General features: G+C 42.5%; 1 protein-coding gene across 5 annotated transcripts in view; it reads right to left on the bottom strand.

Moving 5' to 3' along the window:
- Positions 1–22,141, bottom strand: part of CDKL1 (cyclin dependent kinase like 1) — a 47,900-nt gene that overhangs the window by 4,593 nt on the left and 21,166 nt on the right. For all 5 annotated transcript variants that reach the window (XM_043471633.1, XM_043471629.1, XM_043471630.1 and 2 more), the window contains 5 exons: positions 17,369–17,490; positions 5,945–6,017; positions 3,450–3,540; positions 2,668–2,868; positions 2,179–2,261 (listed from right to left, as the gene is read on the bottom strand). In XM_043471633.1, the coding sequence (XP_043327568.1) occupies positions 2,179–2,261; positions 2,668–2,868; positions 3,450–3,540; positions 5,945–6,017; positions 17,369–17,490 (570 nt within the window). The remainder of the gene's footprint in view (positions 1–2,178; positions 2,262–2,667; positions 2,869–3,449; positions 3,541–5,944; positions 6,018–17,368; positions 17,491–22,141) is intronic.

Here is a 22,141-nt window from a genome sequence, read left to right on the forward strand (position 1 = left end):
CAGACAGGCCAGTTCAAGTCTCCCACACTGCAGGCGGATTCTTTACCGTCTGAGCCACCAGGAAGGCCCACACCACTGATAAAGAGGCTAAAAAGGAGGAAAACTGAGAAACTAAGAGCTAACCAGGCTGAGTAAAATAAATGACTGAGATGAACTGTGTGTATAAAGACGGCGGTTCCCTGGTGCTGCCATCAAGCTGAAGAGCACAGTGTTACTTAGTTCAGGAAACCAGCCAACAGCAACCAATTCCCAAGTGTGCAGTTATTCATCACTGATAAGGTAAGAGCCTCAGTTGTGGAGTTGCCTAAGATCAATAGGGAAAAATAAAATCCTAAAGCAGATCTGTATGAGCCTTTGAGAGCAGCCCACTCCACTCCCAAAGCTAAACTATTTCTCTCGCTGTCTCTGTGTGTTGAATCTGAGCGCCACTGGAGACTGCCTTGACATTGCTGACACTGAGGTCTGCTGTTTCAGCAAGGACGCCTGGAACGAGGCGGGCTGGCTGGCTGCGATAGGCAGGGATCCATCCTGCCTGCTTAGCCGGTTTCCCTGCCCCGGAAGCATGCAGGCCTCCTTCGGGCAGGGCTGCTGACCGGCAGAGGGACTCGGGCACAGATATTCAGCCTGCGCAGCCCCCACACTGCGTCTTCCTGTGTTTCTGTCAACAGGAAATCCCCTGCACGACAACCTCTGGGAAACCATGGGAAGCCTTTTACACTGATGAAACCTGGGTTCTTTCTGAGGTTTCACTGGTAGAAGAGCGAACAGGAAGTTCGCTAAGGGATATTTAGTGTGACACTGGGAATGTCCAGATCACAAGGGGGCAGCTGGGTCGCCTGCCATATGTCAGGTGTCATTCCTGCTTCTGTGGCCTTGAAGGCTCCCCGCTGCCCCACTTTTCCTATTCCCAGTGCTGCCGGAGCGGGGCGGCAGGGCAGTGGGAGGTGGGAGACTTCACTGCAGGACAGGCCCCGAGTTTGCAGGGACAGACAGCTCTGATGGAACCGGATGGAGCCTCCACCCGGAAACTGAGCAATGGAGGAAGGTTCACTTCAGTGCGAAACTACCTTCCTTAGACAGTAGGAACTCAGGACTTCATAGACCTTAACTGTGTTCTGAAATGTTTCTGATTATAATACAGGCTCATTAGAAGACACTTGAAAATATTTAAAAAATCATTAAGAAACAAATTGTCTCACCACAAAGAGACATTCGCTGTTAATATTTTGGTATACTATACCTTGCAGCCATTTATTTCACAAACATAAAAATCTTTCTAGCCTGATTTTCTTGAGGTTATCATATTATATTTATACATGTAAACATGTATATTTATTTAAATTTATTAACATTATGTCAAATTATGTATACGGTTTTATAACTTCTTTTCATTTAGTAATATGTTACGGACCTTTTTTATCAGGTGATTACATATGAATCTAATTATTTTTATTGGCTATGTGGTATTTCTATTGTAAGGACATACCATAACCTATTTAATTAATTCTCTACTGATGGAACACTAAAGGAAATGATTTCTGTTAAAGAATGTCATATTTCCATTAAAGAATGTTTGTTGTATCTTTATACTCTTGTCTAATAGTTTCACTGGACTAAATTCTTGAAATTTAGACTATGCACATTTTAGATTTTTTCAGTTTTTGAAAAATAAGTGTTTTCTCCACATTAGCCAAAAGAACAGGTATCAGAGTGAGGCTGGCCAAGCAAGTTCATCACCATTTTCCCGCATGGTCTGGAACTGAGCTCACAGTAGAGTAGAGGTTTGGACCATGCTGGATTTTTCTGGAGGAGTCATCATCTACAAGCTGATCAGCTTTGAGCTTTGTAGCTTCAACTGCTGAAAATGATGGACACATGAGTTTGGGGCAGGCAGCTCTGCAATCCTGTCCAACATGATGGCTATGCTCTATCAGCTGTCTGTAAATTAGCACTGAAGGCCAGGGTCTTGTAGCGAATTTGCCCCAGTTTTCTTTTCCACTCTTGGACTGATCTTCTGGTGCCAAGTGGACCATGGGGCTCAGGCAAGTGCAGAACTATCAAAACCTAGTTAGACTGCAACTCCCCATGTATATTCATTGAGTGAGAATGATCACCACTAAAATACCCTGGTAAACGTAGCTCTGACCTACAGAACTCTTACCAAAATAGGTCACTCACCATATCGTCAGGGTCTGGAATTTTTACCCCACTGAAGTACTGATTTCTGCTAAATACGTGTTGGTGCCTAGGAATGAGGTCTCCTTTGGACAAGAAGAAAGAGAAAGGTAAAATTAGATCAGTTATATATATATATATATTACAAAATACTGGGTATAGTCTTCTGAAACTAACACAATATTGTAAGTCAATTATACTTCAATAAAAATTTTTTAAAAACAAAAAATAGAAAAACAGTGTTTTTCATCCACTCAAAAAAAATTAGATCAGTTAGCAAGCACTGCTCTATGGCTTCCTTCCATTGGTGCTATATCAGTCAGGGCCTATACCTACAAAGGACACCGTTCATGGAGCCATTACAGTGAGACTCTGAGAGTTTCCCTCTTTTGTGACCGTAAAGGGCACTGGATGAGACTAAGAACTTGGCTGTGCCCTGACATGGGGAAAACTGTCTGGTTTCCAAAAGATGGGACAAAAACCAGCACTTACCCAAGGTTTTCCTAATCAGATAGAGCTGATCCACATCTGATTTTCCTGGCCACAGAGGAACCCCTGACAGCAGCTCAGCAAAGACACAGCCAATCGCCCAAACATCCACTGGGGGGCCGTATTGCGTGTCCCCCACCAACAGCTCTGGGGAGCGGTACCAGCGGGTGGCCACGTAGTCTGTGTAGTAGTCGCTCGGTCCAGCTGGCCAGTGATGGGACATGGAAAATAGAGGGTGCAGTGCAAGCAGGGAATCAGAACCGGGAAGGGGGAAAACCTGAGAAATCAAGCTTATGCCCCACCTGTGGTTTTTCTAAATCAGTGCTTCACAATACTGGTTACACATGAAAACCACCTGGAATATAGTACTTTTTACAAATTACTGATGTTTGAGCCCCACACCAGTCCAATTAAACCAGAATCCCTAGAGGGGTACCAGTATGGTTTTTAGAGTTTATAGCTTCCCAGATGATTCTAATCTACAGCCAACATTGAAAACTACTCTTCTAAAATAGTAGTTTTAAAAAGCACTATTTTAGCAAAAAATGGTAGAAACTAGGAGGGTAATATACATATCAGTAAGCCCTTTATTGTGATAACATTTACATATAGCATATACATTTTTAAACCACTGTATGTGTGTTTTCAGTAATTGTAGACTTGTAATTTATAGCAAGCTTATGCCCTAAATATACAAGAACTAGCCTCCTATAGCACTTAGATCTTTATCATATTAAAAATCTTCCTAGCTTTGACACTTAACTAAAGAACACTTTGATACTCACTCAAAAGTCGAGCGAATCCAAAGTCACAAAGCTTAATTACAGACTGTTTCGTGACGAGGATGTTTTCCGGCTTCACATCCCTGTGTATGCACTAGTCACAAACATCAAACCCGAGCAGATTAAACAGGAGCAACCCTAATATATGGACTAAATAAAATACATGAATATCCAGCAAATATCTGAGGCTGTTTGGACCTCTCACTGACCTTTTAGATAACAGACTACAAAACAGTAGTCAACCCCAATTCCTGAAGGGCCCTAAAGGACCAACAAATGTGAAAAGAAAAATGAAAGTCGGGTAGCCAGATAAACAATAAATAATTTTTTTAGTAGAAGTACATCCCATGTAGTGTTTGGAACATATTTATACTAAAGTATTTATGACTGTTCACCTGAAATTCAAATTTAACTGGGTGTATTTAATCTAGTTACTTTAGGTGATAGAGAAAATGTTAAAAGGCTCTGGGTGAGGACCGCAGCATGGTTGTAGGAGCTGCAAGTTGGTGCCTAAGCAGAATTCATAATCCAGTTGTTTAACTGAGAACAGAACACATTCCGCCTGGTAAACAGGACAAGCCCTGGGCCTGCTGAGATAAGCTGAGGAAGAGATGGGCGGGAAACGGCAGCTTGCCAAGAGACCTCCCTTCCAGCTCTGACATTTGTCCCCACAAGATAAACAAACGCAGGCAGCGCACACCCTCTGGGGAGTCACTAGATGTCAGCTCCATCCCACACACATCCAGCCTCCTTACTGCCCATCCACCCCACCGGATGTAGCCCCCACACCACCGCTAGGGTTTAGACACAAATCACCTGTGGTTTCCAGACCACAGCTGACATCGTTTAACACGGTGATGTTAGAAGAATGCCTAAGAACCTTCACATGATTTTCCTATTAAATAGTGCTTTTTTTGGTAAGGAACAAATCTTCAACAACAATAAAAAAAAACAACCAATTAGCAATTACATAAAAACAACAGTGGGGTCAAAATACTGTTCAGGTTCCTAATAACCTTCCCTTCCATCTATTTTCCTCTCCGGAGGAGAATGTTGGAGGCTTCTGCAATCCGAGAGACGCTCTCTGGCTTAGAGCTGAATCCCTGGGGTGTTCTTGACTTTCTAAAATTTGGAGCTAGGACAGAGGTTCCTCTCATGCCTGGCCTAGTTCTCACTCCAAAGGATCTTCAGGGTGAGACCCGGGTGTCAGTGTTTCCCCATGGGTATTTATTATTCTGGAAAAATTGGGGGGAGACAATTTTTTAATTATTTTGTTACAACAGATCTGGTTCTCAGCAATTAAAGGCCCTGAGATCTCCACTTTTTTACCCCTGGCTTCAAATATTACTATAAATGGGTACACCCTTGAATATCGTGATGACAGATGGTCAGAAGTACTTGTAAGCAAGAATGTGCTCCTATTCTGTTCTGGGAATTCTTTACAAGTTTCTACAGCCCTCCCCACAAGCACATGTGGCCAAACAATTTCAGGGGCTCTCCAGGGAGCTGTGGTATGCATTATATTTGTTCTCAGTGTCTCTGCTTTTCCCCACCAGGGCCTTTCTGCCGTCTCTCTTGCTCCCCCCATTCCCCCACCCCACTCCTAAAACCTGCCATCAGGAAACTGCTGGCCCTCACTCGCAGTGAAGAGCAGTATGTATAAGGCATCCACATTCTCTGGTGTGCACGTATTTGGATACAGATTGTAGCCTTCAGCTAGGTGGAGGCTCAGCTGGGAGAAGTGCTGCCTACTCTTGTATTTCCTTCTGGGAAGGCAGCTTCAGGGCAAAAAAAAAAAAAAATTAGAACAGCTCAAGGAAGGCATTTAGCCCTACCAGTGAAATTGACCCTGGCCGTTGTCAGGATGACAAAATGCAGTGAACTGCCCTTGGGACCAAAATGAAGCTCTGATATTGGAGTCTGGCTTCCTGCATGCAGGGAGTGGGCTGTGTTGAATCCAAGGGAGCAGCAGGCTATCCAGTATCTGTGAAGTCACACCACCTGGGCAGCAGTCTACCTCCCGCCAGCTGCTGTGGCTGAGAGTGCTCACAAGGTTTCCACTGGCTGCTTCGTTGCAGCTCTGGCACTCCTAACTCACCTATGCAGACACGAGCAGGTGTGCATCACACTTGGGACTCCACGTAATGCATGCAAGAGGCATGAGTCACCTGGGGTTCCCCGCCCCAATTTCACAGTATTTTGAGGGTACCAGAGCAACATGGACTCCAAGTGAGAAGGAGTCTACCTTAAATCTGGGTAGTTTCTAAACAACACAAACAAAACTACTTTCTTAAAATCATAAACATACATCTTTAAAACCTGAACAAGAAGGAATAGCTTAGGTTGGCATTTTTAGCTTCTATGTACCCCTGAAACAGGCTTATAAAGACTTGGGTGGAAAAGCCTATCCACAAAAGTATGATATAAACTCTGTACAAAGGTTCCACCTCAGGTGAAGGGAGGCCTTCTGATTTTTAGACAGGGATCATGAGACTTACACTGTGTTTATGGCAAAAATTTACAGCTTGCAGTATCTGCCAAGTTATGCTCTTCACGAGATGTTCTGGTACCCTAAAAAAAAAAAAAAAAAGCAACACAGACACATTCTTTAGTGTTTCAATGGAATTCAAATCAAAAAGAAGAAAGGAAACCAAGACATGCTTAAGTAGTGGAAAATCCAAGGTGACACATATAGTCATCTAACTCACAGGAGAGGGTCCTAAGTGTAGAAAACCTGTGATGAGAACACTGCTGAATTCCAGGGATGGCAAGGTGCAAGAACATAACATCTACGCCTCTAGGAAAGGACCATGAAGACCCAGCAGGATTTCAACAAGTACTGAAGACCACCTACGTCCAACATCTGTGACTGGGAACCTGCCTGGTAACTGGAGTTCCATTACCATAAGGAGCTTTTTGTTGATGGCAAGTTAGTGAATATCAAGCATAAAAGATGCTGTCTATTTTTTCAAGTTGCCCCAACCGATGGCCTTGAAGTAGAACTCATCTTCCACAGGTGGGCCTGGGGTTTTTTCAGATTCCTGAGGAAGCACTTTTTTTTTAAGGTAATGAAGGTTTTATTGAAGGTAAAGAAGAGGTTTACATTGCAAACCATCCAACAAAAAGTCAGAATAGCCGACCTGTGTGCATTTGCCCAAATAGGCAGCATGGTTCTTTCCTCACACGGCTCCTCTCTGGTAGCCTGTTGCATCCTGCTTACATCTTCCTGCCCTGTCCTCTATCACAGCATCTAAACTTTATTCCACTGTTCCTAGCACTTCCTCCCTGACTTGGTTTACATAACCAGGGCAACCAGTAGCCCACAAGGTCCTTTGCACAAATCAGGAAACAGGACCTCCTTTGAGCGCACTTCTTAAAAATGTTTATTTATTTTATTGGCTGCCCTGGGCATTAGTTGCAGCATACAGGATCTTTAGCTGCAGAATGTGGGATCTACTTCCCTGACTAGGGATCAAACCTGGACCCCATGCACTGGAAGCATGGAGTCTTAGCCACTGGACTGCTAGGGAAATCCCCTGAGAGTATTTTTTTTTAAATATTAGGCAATGAGTAAAATGAATGCTAAAATGAATGGTAAAGAACTCGCCTGCCAATGCAGGAAACATAAGAGACATGGGTTCGATCCCTGGGTGGGGAAGATCCCCTGGAGGAGAGCATGGCAACCCACTCCAGTATTCCTGCCTGGAGAATCCCATGGATAGAGGAGCCAGTGGGCTACAGTCCACAGGGTCACAAAGAGTCCGACACGACTGAAGCGACTTAGCAAAATGAACCACAGAGAGAGTACATTTATTTTTCAGAGACCCTGGCCTACCAGTTAGACTTACTGTTTTTACAAATCAAACATTAAACAATGTTGTTGTGATCCTCAGCCAGAACTAATATGTATACTAGGGAGGAAACTCTTAAGTACTTGTGTCAAGGTGACCCAAAAAAGTGACTTCCAGCCTCTGGGAGGGGGTATGAGGCCACTGTTGTCACAGGCCAGATGTTCAGGAAATCCTTTCAGGCAGATAAGAGGACGCTGCAACAGTGGGACAATGTGGAGGAAACAAAGAGGCCACTTCCAGGAAGAAGATCTGGGACATTCCTGGGCTGAAGTAGCTTTTCTCCAATTTCTCTTCCTTATTCTAATGACACAAAGGTAGAGATGCCAGAAAAATCTCACCTGTCTAGAAAGAAAGACCTAGAAAAACACAACTAAGAAGAGGACATTTCTGGTGATGTATTTTCCTCAAGCCTCCATTTTTTGTCCAGGAAAAAAAAAAAAAAAAAAACAGAATATATTTTGATTATGTAATAAAGTATTCATATACGGTGATTCAGAACCAGGCATCTAGTCTCTAAGAACATTTCCCAAAAGAAATTACGCAAAAAAGAGCATTTAAAAGTAAATTATAATACTGTGTCATTAGTGCTCCTCTAACACTAAGCACCTTATTACACAATTTTCAAACGTAAAAACTCTGTATCATCTTGGGTCAGCTACTCACTTCATTTCCTGATTTTTCCGTGCGTTTTATCTGATCTCTAAGACCCCTTTTATATGACGATGACAGGAGTCAAGTTATTCACTGTCGGATAAGGGAGTGGCAGATGTGGAAAGAAAGAATAGAATCTCTTCTGTGCTGCTGGACTGGGATTGGATACACATGCATGTACAGAGGGTGCTGCCCTGGAAAGGGCGCTGATATCTGACCCAGGTGCTCTAGAAAGTTCCTTGACATAGGACAATATCTGAGGTAGTGGTTAAGGTGATGAGAAGTGGCCAGCTTTTTATAGAAAAAAGATCCATATTTTAAAAATAGAGTCTTCAGGATTCTCTGAGAGATTGGATATGAGATTCAGAGAGGAATCAAGGAATGACACCAAGGTGTCAGCTTGAGTCACTGGTTTATAGTGGGGCCCTTCCCTGGTAGCTCAGATGATAAAGAATCTGCCTGCAATGCAGTAGACCAGGGTTCAATCCCTGGTTCAGGAAGATCTCCTGGAGAAGGGAAGGGCAACCCAGTCCAGTATTCTTGCCTGGGAAATCCCATGGACCGAGGAGCCTGGCGGGCTACAGTCCATGGGGTTGCAAAGAGTCAGACACGACTGAGTGACTAACATACTTACTGTGGAGAACGCTAGGGGAAGAGCTGGTTTCAGGGAGGGAAGAGAAGTCGGGTGAGATGCTTCTTAGCCATACACGGGGAGACTCTGGGAAGGGAGTTCTGAATTCAGAAGGGAGATGTAAATTTGGGAAGCATAAGCATAGTGATGGAATTTGAGCTCTAGGACTGGATGAAGCCACTTAATGAGTGAATCTGGAAAAAAGAAGAGGTCAAGCCCGGAGGCCCTCAACATGCAGAAATCAGAAAAAGGAGGGGGACCCAGCAAGACTGGGGTTGGTCCTCAAGTGAAGTAAGATGACACTCAGGACGTGTCCCTGAAGCCAACTGAAAAAAGTGTTTCAAAGGACTTCTGGGTTAAGATGGTGGACAGAACACACTCATCTATTTTCACTCTCTTCTAAAATCTAACTAGAACTACACTGAAGATCAACTGAAATATAAGCCATCCTCTCACCCTCAGGCAGCTTACAGTATCTTTAGGAAGATAAAAGTACAAGACGAGACATGTTGACGGCAGATGAGAGCGACATCTGTTCCTCTGGGGCCCGCTGGGCTGCGGGCCAGCTCGGCCGAGGCTCTCCCTCCAGAGGGTGGAGTGAATGCATCTTCCACTAGTGGGAACAGGGCAAGGAGAAGTGTACCCCTGGGTCCTCCACACGGCTTTCCTCCTGCCTGCACTGGGGACTCTGTTTCACCCCCAGGAACATAAAAGCTTCCCAAGAGTTTGGCTCCAAGGAGGAGTGAGGGGGTGTCATTAGAAATGTCTGTGCTCTAGATTTCTGTTTGACTGTACCATTTTTAACCAACTGAAGATAAAGATGCTTGGTCACGATAAGCAAGCAAAGCCAGATTAAGGAAGACAAGACATCCAGGAAGCAGTGAATCCAACCCTAGAGAAATTTCAAGAGGGGATTCCAAGGATGACAGCAAAGGGAAGTCCCAGGGGGACAGCTGGTCAGCAGGCTTGCAGAACAAGCCAGACAGATGGAGAATGGGGATCTAAAGGCAGGACATTACCAGGAGGGAGAAAAGGAACAGATTACCTGATATGATTATCCTGTGGAAAAGTATACTAAGAGACTATAAAAAAGAGTGGGGAAAGTTAGCAATAGGGTTAAAGACTACTAAGCAAATTGTAAAAATAAGGCAAATATTAATTTGCAGAAAAAAGTATAAAAAGAAACTCCAGTATCGTAAAATGCTCAACTATAAGTAATATTTCCATAGGCATAATAAAAGGAACAGTGAATTCTGAATTAATGAAATTTTAATGTAACTATTTGGGGGAAGAAGAAAGGGGAAGCAGAGAAAATAATGGAATAGGAAAACTAAATCCTTATCTATCAGAATAGTCTGTAGATAATGTCTAAAAATTAATATATCAATAACAGTATATCACTCTTTTTATGACATTATATTGCTAGATTTGCTAGAGATTTTTGCATCTAGTTTATGAAGGATATCCATCTGTCATTTTCTTTCCTTGAAATGCCCTTGTCTAGTTCTGGTATCAGGCTATAGTGGCCTCATAATATGATTTGGCAATTGTTTCTTCCTTCTATATTTTATGAAAGAATTTGTGTAGGGTTGTTAATATTCCTTCCTTATATGTTTGAAGGAAATCATTCATCAAATATTATAATAATAGAAACCAAAGGAGTATGACTATAAGAACAAAAGTACACATCATTGGAGATAAGATGAACTGGTTCAGTTTGACAAACCCTATAAGCCAATAATATCATTTTGAGAACTTCTAAAGAAAAAATAGAAAGAAGAAAAATCTATTTGTAGGAAGATTTTGATAGCAGAATCATTTAGCAGACAAAACACTGAAAATGGCCTCTATTCAACAATGGAGGAGTGGTTAGATGGTAATATGAGATGTAACATCTTACAGTTAGTAATATGTCTAAAAATTATACTGCAACATATGTAGAAATGCATATGAGAGAATATTAAGTGAAGAACAGAACTGGGGTTTGGGGAGGGAAACAGTCATTTCATCATAGCAACATGGAGAATGTAGCACTTAGTTTGGAAGGGCAGCCCGTAGCCTGGCTCCTTTTTACGACGGTCTTCGGGCTTGCAGATATGGACACTACATATTCTCAGTGTACTAAGACAGTATCCATTACAGAGGGGCGGGTGAACATCAAACAAATTTACTAGCCCGATATATAAAGCAAATTTATTCACCATCTTCAAATTCTGAGTGCCAGTTTATGTTCTCTTTGTAGGCAATTCCATAGCGACACTCAAGTTCTAATCAGAATGGTGTTTGGTGAGGAAAGAGTTGGAATGAAAGAAAGTACACAGTTTGGTTATTGCCTTTAGGCTGAGATGGTTTAATTGTGCCCATCTCCAAATTAGAAGGGTCTTAGGCTCAGAGGTTAAAGCGTCTGCCTGCAATGTGGGAGACCTGGGCTCGATTCCTGGGTCGGGAAGATCCCCTGGAGAAGGAAACGGCAACCCACTCCAGTATTCTTGCCTGGAGAATCTCATGGACGGAGGAGCCTGGTGGCTCCACGGGGTCGCAAAGAGTCGGACACAACTGAGCGACTTCACTTTCACTTTGTCCTTAGATAAAACGTATGTGATCAGCCCAGCATCCATCCTACACCTTTAAGGATGATTTGCGTATCTCTGCCCTGATGCATTATGTGTTGGTTTCACAAAATAACTCCCAGAAAGCAAGCTTCTGCCTCTCCTTCCAAGTTTTGGGAAAGAAGGCCTATGACCCTAATGTCCTGATAACAAAATTGAAATGAACAGAGAGAAACCTAAACAACTGCTGTGGGAAAGTGAAAAGGTCAAAGTGCATTTTAAATATTTCTTCAGAACTAGGAGAGACAAGAGAGATGACAAAGAAAGAATATGGATCTGTTGCCAGGTTCCCAATATAGTAACTGTCCTTTCCACCACTGGTTCTCTAATATTTGCCACATAATAAAAAGTCAAACCATCAACATCCATTCAAAGTTCATTTCTACACCAAAGACAAGGATGAAAGGGCTGGCCAAGCTCCTATAGAAACAATATGTTCTTTTAAATTTATTCTATAGAAATATTTTTGCAAGTGATTATTTACTGTAACCTTATTACTAGGGAAAAACTAGAAACAATCTAAATATTTATCAGTAGGGGGTTGAATAAAGAAACCATGGTATGTCTGCACAATGGAATTTTATACCATTTAAAAAATATAAAAGCAGATATCTAAGAATAGGGAGACAGCTCCCAAATACACTTAAAAAATGAAGAATAGTATATAGAGTACAATCTCTTTAAGTATTTATATAGAAATGCAAAAAAAATAATTAGAAAACTATTTCTCAAACATTATTTCTACATGTTTCTGTGTTGCTTGAAACATTTTCACAACAAACAATATATCACTTTTTTAAAAAAAGAGATTTTTTAGGGTTAGCTCTGGAATTGCATTGTCAGAAACCAAAAACTTGTAGTAATGCCCTTTACTCACCAGATGTTCTTTGAATAAACTATAAGAGAGTCAGAAGAGGATCTGGTTGAAATGGAATTTGCACAGGAAAAAAATGGGTGAAGTCCTGTGTCTGGCTGCACTTAAACAGGGGCAGAAAAACGCGGAGAGAACACATAAACCAATTGTTTACAAAACTCTGACACAGGACAGACCAGTGGTTTACAGAATAAGTAAAAAGCATATTAAGTCCTGTGGAAGATAAGAAATATGCTTGTTGAGAGCAAATCTAAGCAATATGAACACAACACAGGGAATAATAATGGATAAAGATTTATATATTTATATATGTATACAGGATATATTCTGGCATAAACTTGACTGTTATAGCAAGTTATAACATTGAAGTTATATTCATTAGATATATTATATTCAGTATAGCATGAATGTGAATCTTCTCCAAAAGCTTTCCAGATGAGTTCAAAGTTACCAACATGTTATAAGAAGATGAATTAGTATCCACTTCAGATTCACAGTAGAGAGAAGTTCTTTGGTTCTGATTTAGCAAGAATTATTTTTAATAACTAAAACATTGCCAGAGTAATAAATGGAACATGGAGAAAATTAAAAAAAAGAAAAATATCTATATAAACATCACTCAGATAATCTCTATTAAAATGTACATATTACTTTTTAAAATTTTCTACCTACATATAAATTGTATAAAAAGGAAACATGCTTTTATTATAGCACAGCTTTTTTTACCTTGCAACCACTCATGAACACTTTTATATGTAAATGTTTGTTTTATCTTATAAGCATGTTTCTTAGCAGCTCCACTGTATTCCATTATAAAGACATACTATACTTAACCAATCCTTTATCACTGAACATTTCGGTTGTTTCCAATTTTTTTCATTAGAAACAATACTTAAAAACAGACACTTTTATAACTAAACTTTTTACACATATATTTATTTTCTGGGGTAAATTATCAGAAGCAGCATATGTGTCCAGTTGCTCAGTCAAGTCCAATTCTTCGCAAACCCATGGCCTGTATGTAGCCCACCAGGCTCCTCTGTCCGTGGGATTCTCCAGGTAGGAACACTAGAGTCGGTTGCCATTCCCTCCTCCAGGGGATCTTCCCGACCAGGGATCGTACTCAAGTCTCCTGCACTGGCAGGTGGATTCTTTACCACTGAGCTACCTGGGAAGCCCTATCAGCAGCAGACCCACTGATTGCCAAATTGCCCTCTGACAATCATTTCCTTTGACAGTATTAGGTTTAGAAAATTGTAGTCAAAGTAATTATTTTTAAATTTAAAAAAACCATTGTTTTGATTACTCTTTAAAATCATCTTATAAGGATCAATTTATTGATTTGCTGACTCAATCACTACACAACAGTACTGGGAATGTACCAAGTGCCAAAAGTTAACCTAGAAATTACTGAGGATACACAGGTGAGGAAGATACAACTCTTGCCCTTGAATATTTTATAGTTTACTGGGCAAATATAAATAATCCTGGAAGATATAATGAATACCAGAGGAAGGAACTCTCACCTCTCCTAAAGTGGATATCATTAGGAGGTCATATTTGGGCTATAACCAAGGGCAAGCAGAAGTTTGCCAGGCCAAATAGAGAAGGTAAGGCAAAACGGGTATCCTAAAGCCTAGAATGCAAGTAATTTCATGGGATTGAAAACTGGTGGGAAGTGGGATGGACTTACAGAGTGAGACCTTGTATCGCATGCCAGGGGTTTTCACCACACCAGTAAGCTTTGAGGAGCTATCAAATGACTTATGCAGGGGAGTGGCATGGTCCACTTTATATTTTAGAAATCTGGCAGTTTGGTCCTCCCTGGGTTTGCCTATTTACCCCTAGAATGCCCTGTGATCACTATATTCCCAGGTACAAATTTCTAAAATATAAAGTGGAACATGCCACTTCCCTAAATAGTATGAAAGTTAGTCACTCAGTCGAATCCAACTCTTTGTGACCCCATGGACTGTAGAACTCCGGGCTCCTCTGTCCTTGGAATTCTCCAGGCAAGCATACTGGAGTGGGTTGCCGTTTTCTTCTCCAGGGGATCTTCCCAACCCAGGGATTGAACCCAGGTCTCCCAAATTGCAGGCAGAATCTTTACCGACTGAGCCACCAGGGACGCCACTCCTACCCAGTATAATGGAAAGTTACTTTTATTTTTAAAACACACGCAAACAAAAATCCTTAAACTTCAGAGTAAATAGATACGATCTGATTTAGAATAAATCTTAGTTTTCAAACTTGCTCATTTATTGGTGTTCCTTAGGACAGTCTTATATTTGACAAACCATGGCACAGTGTCATTTAGAAATGAAGTTGCTTGTACTTAACCACACATGTGTCTATCAGATGTTCCCTTCTCTAACACACCTCTATATTAAAGCATTTTCTGGAACACATATTGGAGATTTTAGCCAGCAGAGTTAAAAAGAAAAAAAAATCTGCTTCCAGGACTCTCATCCCTCCTTGTCCTATCTTTTTATTCTTCTGCTTAAACTACATGCTAAAAAAATAACTGACTCCCAATTGCTTTCAACCTCCCACTAATCAGAGTTGGCAAGTGACTCAATCGAACATGATTAATCAAATTCCCTTCAACAACCCCCTAGTTACCCATGGCACAAGTAACTTATACTAGTAAGGCTTAATCAAAGTGTCACTTGCAAGCTGTCAAAAGAGCAAATACCAGCACACTAAATGTTTTGTTCCTTGAACACATAATTTCTCTGTTGTATCAGTGACTTTCTGAAGGCGGGAAGTCTGTCCTCTTGGCTCTCTCTGTGTAAACTAACAAGAAAAGCCACCTGTGCCATGGTCACTAACAAATCATGAGCCACTTTAATCCCATCTGCCCAGAGGTCATGCTAGATCATGTCACCAGCACGTGGCAGAGCAAGCTCTTGGCCAAGGCTTGAAAGCCTTGTTGAAAGAGCCTCAGCCTCTAGGCACTGGAGTGCGAACCTGAGTCAGGATGCAGCACCCTTCCATCACTCTGATCTCTGGTGCACTCTGCAGATTCAGTTCAGTTCAGTCACTCAGTCGTGTCTGACTCTTTGCGACCCCATGAATGGCAGCACGCCAGGCTTCCCTGTCCATCACCAACTCCCGGAGTTTACTCAAACCCACGTCCATTGAGTCGGTGATGCCATCCAGCTATCTCATCCTCTGTCATCCCCTTCTCCTCCTGCCCCCAATCCCTCCCAGCATCAGGGTCTTTTCCAATGAGTCAACTCTTCACATGAGGTGGTCAAAGTATTGGAGTTTCAGCTGCAGCATCAGTCCTTCCAATGAACACCCAGGACTTAATCTCCTTTAGGATGGACTGGTTGGTTCTCCTTGCAGTTCAAGGGGCTCTCAAGAGTCTTCTCCAACACCATAGTTCAAAAGCAACAATTTTTTGGTGCTCAGCTTTCTTCACAGTCCAACTCTCACATCTATATATGACTACTGGAAAAACCATAGCCTTGACTAGACAGACCTTTTTTGGCAAAGTACTGTCTCTGCTTTTTAATATGCTATCTAGGTTGGTCATAACTTTCCTTCCAAGGAGTAAGCGTCTTTTAATTTCATGGGTGCAGTCACCATCTGCAGTGATTTTGGAGCCCAAAAAAATAATCTGCAGATTATCCCCAGCCAAAGCTGAGCTTCCAGGAATACAGCAAAAGGAGAAGATGGGATATCCTTTTCTGTTCAACTTCTCAGGAGTCTCCTTACCTTTCAAGCCAGAGACCACCTCCTCTGTGAAGTATTCTTTGACCCGCTTTGAATCCTATCTCCCTGGGCCTGCTAATCATTTTACCTTCTTCCTCCAGCACAGTGATTGCTCCCAGGGATAACTGCATCACTGAAGCTGAGCCAATTAGTCTTCCACTGGACCTTCTGTGCAGACACTACTTTCTTCTAGAATTTCCTTTCTTCTAGAATGGCTACACAGGTTGATAAAAGCCTACAGCAATGCTTTCCACTACACACTTTTCCTTCTTATGCCTTCCATCTCACAGCACACATATGCCCTCCAAAATCAACCCTGTAGGGGAGACTCACCTGAAAGGCAGAATGAAGCTAATATGGAAAGGAAGAGTTGGGAGGGAGGGGGAGAGAAAAGGAAAGAGAAAGCCCCACCTAAGGTGCTCTGCCTTAAAGACACCCAGCTGAGGGGAGCCAAAATCCAGCTTGCATTCTGCTCACCCTCACAAGGAGCTACCTTCAGAGGAACGGATTCCCCCATACGGCGCTGTTTTTTCCAACAAAGGCTCTGTCTGCTCATCAGGCCTTTCTGCTGCTGCACACAGAGGTGCTGCCTGAGCTAGAAACGTGCTAAGATCAGCGGAGCCTCCAGAGTCACCTTCCCAATTACAGCCACCAGCACTTCCTTTTTCACCTACACCAGCGTCAGTTAGGTTTTTGTCACTGGTAACCAAAAAAACTCTGACCAATACTGCAGACCGGATACCCGGACTGCTTCAGATAAAACACTGCTGCCCTGAAAATAGGTTCATCAGTACCATTTTGACGCAGAGGTAGAGAACAGACTTGTGGAAACAGTGGGGGAAGGTGAGGGTGGGACGAATTGAGAGAGTAGCACGAGACATAAACATCACCCTATGTCAAACAGATAGCTAGTTAACGTAGGAGCTCAACCTGGCTCTCTGTGACAACCGAGAAGTGTGGGATGCAGCAGGAAGCGGGAGGGAGTCTCAAGAGGGAGAGAACACATAGACTGTTGTCTTCAGTCACTCAGTCCTGTCTGACTCTGCGACCCGATGGACTCAGCTTGCCAGGCTTCCCTGACCTTCACTATGTACATACATGTGGTTGATTCACACTGATGTATGGCAGAAACTAACACAACGTTGTCAAGCAATTATCCTCCAATTAAGAACAAATAAATTTTTAAAAATATTTATAAAAACACCACGTTTGTTTTAGCCTTAAATTTCCTATGAGCCATTGTCTTTGAAGTCTTCCTTTCAACCTCCAAGTCCTTATGCTTCCCTAGGCTGGCGTGGAATAATTGATATCCTTCCTTTTCTTTCCTAGAGACTGATACAGCATCTATGCAGAGATAATATACCAAAGAAATCAAGTTCAATGTAATACTGTAGTTGCTGCTTTCTTCACGAAAATGACTAGTTATGATCTTTTTCCCAACATTTCTGGCAACCCCTCAGCAGCAGAGTATGCTGACCAAACACTGGCTGTCCCCTGCCCACTGTGAAAAAAGCTCACAGCTCATCTTCCCTCACAAACCCTGGTGTGTTTTTTTGGGTTTTGTTTATAAAGGACGGGTCACTCACCCTCTTTTGTGTCTGTCCAGCTCATGGAGCACCGTGTGGTCACAGTACTCAAACACCAGGTGAAGCCTCCGCTTCCTCCTGAAGACTTCAATAAGGTTGACGAGGTTGGGATGCTTGAGTTGCTGAAAACACAAAAAGCGAGGTGCTAAACTGGAGCTGTGAAAGACAGTTTTCTTTAATGTTGGTCCAAAAGAAGAAAGATGTTTGTCCTCTAGAAAAATTCTTGTCTTGGATTGAAGGAGGCTGTAGATAGTACAAGCTTAACTTCTCTTGATGAGCTGTTTGGGCTTCCCAGGTGGCACAGTGGTAAAGAATCCACCTGTCAATGTAGGAGATGCAGAAGATGCAGGTTTGATCCCTGGGTCAGGAAGATCCCCTGGAGAAGGAAACGGCAACCCACTCCAGCATTCTTGCCTGGGAAGTCCCACAGACAGTGGAGCCTGGTGGGTTATATAGTCCATGGGGTTGCAAAGAGTTGGACAAGACAGAGCAACTGAACACACAGACACGTAAAAAATGATCATAACCCTGGTGGCTGGTGAAGGCCAAGAGATATGAGAAGGCTGGGAAAGGAGAATTTAAAAGAGGGGGGCAGTGCTTAGTTAACATAAACACATCCTTAAGGCTCAAATCAAATGTCCTTTCCTGAAGCTGTCTCCCTGATCTCTCCAGACTGGTTCAATGTCCCCTGTAGCTCCCTGAAGTATGAATCCTTGGGAATCCTTCTAAATTACTAACTGTTCAATTGATTTTTTTAATGTCCTCTGTTGTCGATAGATATAATAGATACACAGAATGTAAGACTCATGATAGACATCAGGGTCTGTGTTCTCTTGTTTTCTCAAAATGATGTCATATCCCCAGCACAGAGCCTTGTACATAATAGGCATCTGATCATTATTTGTGAATGAATGAGTAAATCAGGTTTCCTAGGCTGATGAAACATTTCAAAACAGAAAAATCAGAAGACTCTCCAATCTGACATGCCTGAAGGGCTGCATCTAGAAAGAAGAGACAGGAATGAATGTTGCTGTTGGCAGAGATAAATCTTGTACTTAGCTTTATGGCCCCTTCTGTCTATAATCTGACGGGAAATACCTACAACTAAGCAAACTAACTACTGTGAAGAGAGCAAAAATGGTTAACGTTCTTCAGGGCTTGAAGGCCTCCAGGCAGTGATCTAAGAGAACAAAAGAGGAGGCTGAAAAGCTTCTTAAGGCTCCAGTCTCAGAAATCAGGTGATATAACTTCTGCCTCATTCTACTGGTCACAGCAAATCATGAGACCCTTTCCTGACCCAGAGTCAGCCCACAATAAAATATAAAACTGGCAAAAAGTTTGTTCAGATTTCCCGTAAGACCTTATAAAAACCTGAATGATCTTTTTGGCCAACCCAGTATCACGAGGAGAGCAGGGCCCAGGTGTCCCAGCCGAGCTCAGCTCCTGCTGACCACCCCCACTTAATTCAGCTACATAAGCAAGCTCAGGCAAGACCAGGCGAAGGAGCAGTCAGCCAAGCCACAGTTGTGAGAAATAAGAAATCAGTAGCTTCTTTAAGCTACTGAGTTTTGGGGAGCTCTGTTAACACAGCACTAGATAACTCTGCGGTGAAGGCAATGGCACCCGACTCCAGTACTCTTGCCTGGAAAATCCCATGGACAGAGGAGCCTGGTAGGCTGCAGTCCATGGGGTCGCTACGAGTCGACACAACTCAGCGACTTCATTTTCACTTTTCCCTTTCTTGCATTGGAGAAGGAAATGGCAACCCACTCCAGTGTTCTTGCCTGGAGAATCCCAGGGATGGGGGAGCCTGGTGGGCTGCCCTCTACGCGGTCGCACAGAGTCAGACACAACTGAAGTGACTTAGTAGCAGCAGCAACAGATAACTCTGTAGTAGAACTACCAGGGGAACTTTTGAAAACCAGGGATGCCTGGGCCCCACTCCCAGAGATCCTGAATTGGTCTTAGGCAAGGGCCAGCCATCTATTTTTTTCCCCAAATTGTCCGGGTGATTTAATACATAGACAGAGGTATTAATCATAGGCTAACAGATATTTCAGACATGATAAAAAGCAGAAGGAGAAAAACTGAAGTTCTTGAACTGCACACTATAGAATATTTGTATGGACAATGAGAAAAGAAGAACCCAGCAAAGAAAATACCAAAAAAGACAATTATTTTCTCATTTTCTTTGTCTAACACCTCTATCTTCAAGATGTGAACTTCCTGCTCCAGACAATACACGTGATGAAGCAAAATAAAACAGCCAAGACATTCTTAAAGCCCATTAGCCACATTTGGGCCTTAGAACAGAAAGCATTCTAAGCTATAAAGCACCACACTTATATTCCCATATCTGGAAACTTAGGGATTTCCCTGGTGGCTCAGATGGTAAAGAATCTGCCTGCAATGTGGGAGACCTGGGTTTGATCCCTGGGTCAGGAAGATCCCGTGGAGAAGGGAATGGCTACTCACTCAAGTAATCTTGCCTGGAGAATTCCACGGACAGAAGAGCCTGGTAGGCTACAGTCCATGGGATTGCAAAGAGTTGGACATGACTGAGCAACTAACACATACACATCTGGAAACATTTAGCCTGAACTAACAGAACAGTTAGTTCTGCACTAAGAGGACAGAACTGACTACTGTTTCAACCAAAGAAGTGCATTGGCTCAAATGTCTTAAACAGAAAACAATCAACCAAGTTTAAAGTGGGGGGGAGGCAGTTTAGACAGCAGGCAATTAGGGGAAAGCAGACATTTTCTTATAAATTCTGAAAAATAATTGTCTATAGGCCCAGACCTCAAATCTTAGATTCTTTTAATGTTCCATCTTCCATATATAGTCCTCAATTCTACTGAAACAAATACTGGAGCTTCTCAGATGCCAAGGCTGGCACCTGCAACTTGTCACATTCATACGTGCAGAAATTGCCGGGGCACTGTTGCCTCAGGATAAAACCCAAAGATCCTCTCCACCTGACCTTCGCTCACCTCTGCAGCCTCATCTCTTGTAACTTCCCCCAGACTCACTGAACTTCTCTCCCTTCCTCACTCTCGCTTCAGGACCTGCTCACCCAGTTGTTTCCATCTTCCAGATGAATTTTTTTCTGTCCAGCCCCCTTAGCCCTGCTCCACACACCTGTATGAACTAAGAGAGTATAACTCTGGAACCGCGGGTGCCATCTAGCAGGTAGAAAGCACTGTCACAGCAGGACCCACTGAACTGCATGGACTACATGCTACGTTACACCCATCCTCCTGTTACTGCACAACTTTTGAAAAGATTCTAATAACTACACTGTAAGCTATTCTAATGACATATAGATTCTCTCCAATTTTTGAGCACTATAAATAATGTTTTGATAAACAATCTACTAGCTGATTGACCTTAACTTGGGCTTCCCTGGCGGCTCAGCTGTTGAAGAGCTCCCTGCAATGTGGGAGACCTGGGTTCGATCCCTGGGTTGGGAAGATCCCCTGGAGAAGAGAACGGCATCCCACTCCAGTATTCTGGCCTAGAGAATTCCATGGACTATTTAGTCCACGGGGTCGCAAAGAGTCAGACACGACTGGGTGACTTTCATTTGGACGTGTTAGTTAATGTCTTTAGGTTTACCATTTGTGAGAGGAGGAAGCTCAAGGGCTGCTGTGACAAAGCATTTGCAGTAGTGTCAGGCCACATCATCCTCTCCAGAAAGTTTAACTGTTACTATGTCTTAATAATTTTTTATTTTATTATTTTTTAATTTTATTTTTGGTTGTGCTGGATTGTTGTTGTCGCACATAGGCTTTCTCTGGTTGCGGAGAGGGGGGCTTCTCTTCATTGGAGTGCTCAGCCTCTCATTGCGGGGGCTTCTCTCGTTGCACAGCACAGGCTCTAGACTCACGGGCTTCAGTAGATGCAGCACCCACAAGCTCAGTAGTTGTGACACATGGGCTTAGGTGCTCCTCCAGGATATGGGATCTTCCCGGACCAGGGATTGAAACTGTGTCCCCTGCATTGGCAGGTGGATTCCTATCCAATGTGCCTCCAAGGAAGTCCTGTTAATATTGTTACTGGGGGTTCAATCTATTTCTTTTTAGGCTGACTTTCTCAATTCATTTTATTCAACAAGTATTTATCTATCTTAATGTGCATAAGGCACTCTGAGAGTCCTAAAGATACAGAGATAATAAAGCAAGAACCAAACCTACTCTCATGAAGCTTAGAAACTAGAAGGGGAGACAGATGTTGAACAAGTAATTACAGACATGGTAAGTGTTACAGAAAGCCAGGGAAGGGTACCCGGCTTGAGGGTGTTGAGTGGTCCAGGGAGTGGTACAGTGGTTCCTGAGGAAGGTGGCCATTTAAGAAGTTAGTTGGACACTATTTAGAACCCCAGGAATACAACATAAGGCTCTAAATAGACATGGCTACGTTGCTTTCCAAAAGGATCAAACACACTTATACCTCTGCCAGGAGTGTGAGAGTACTTTTTACCATATCATTGAGGCATTAATGGATATTTAAGGTCTGTGATGTAGATTACTAAATTACTTCCCAAGATGGCTTACAATGCCTCCATCAACACAGGAAGGTGTCACATGATATTTAAACCACTCGTCTTTCCTATTTTCTGTTGTAAGATAATCTTTACATAGCTGTAAATAGCCAATAACTTATTTCTCAACCTATTTTCAGAAAATTCTTCATTTAGAGAAGTCAATCACTAAAACTAAATCTTAATTAGGACTCACAAATCTTAAATTGTAAATTTTTTTTGTGAATATT

The sequence above is a fragment of the Cervus canadensis genome, chromosome 6 (genome assembly GCF_019320065.1).
Source record: "Cervus canadensis isolate Bull #8, Minnesota chromosome 6, ASM1932006v1, whole genome shotgun sequence".
Classification (NCBI taxonomy): domain Eukaryota; kingdom Metazoa; phylum Chordata; class Mammalia; order Artiodactyla; family Cervidae; genus Cervus; species Cervus canadensis.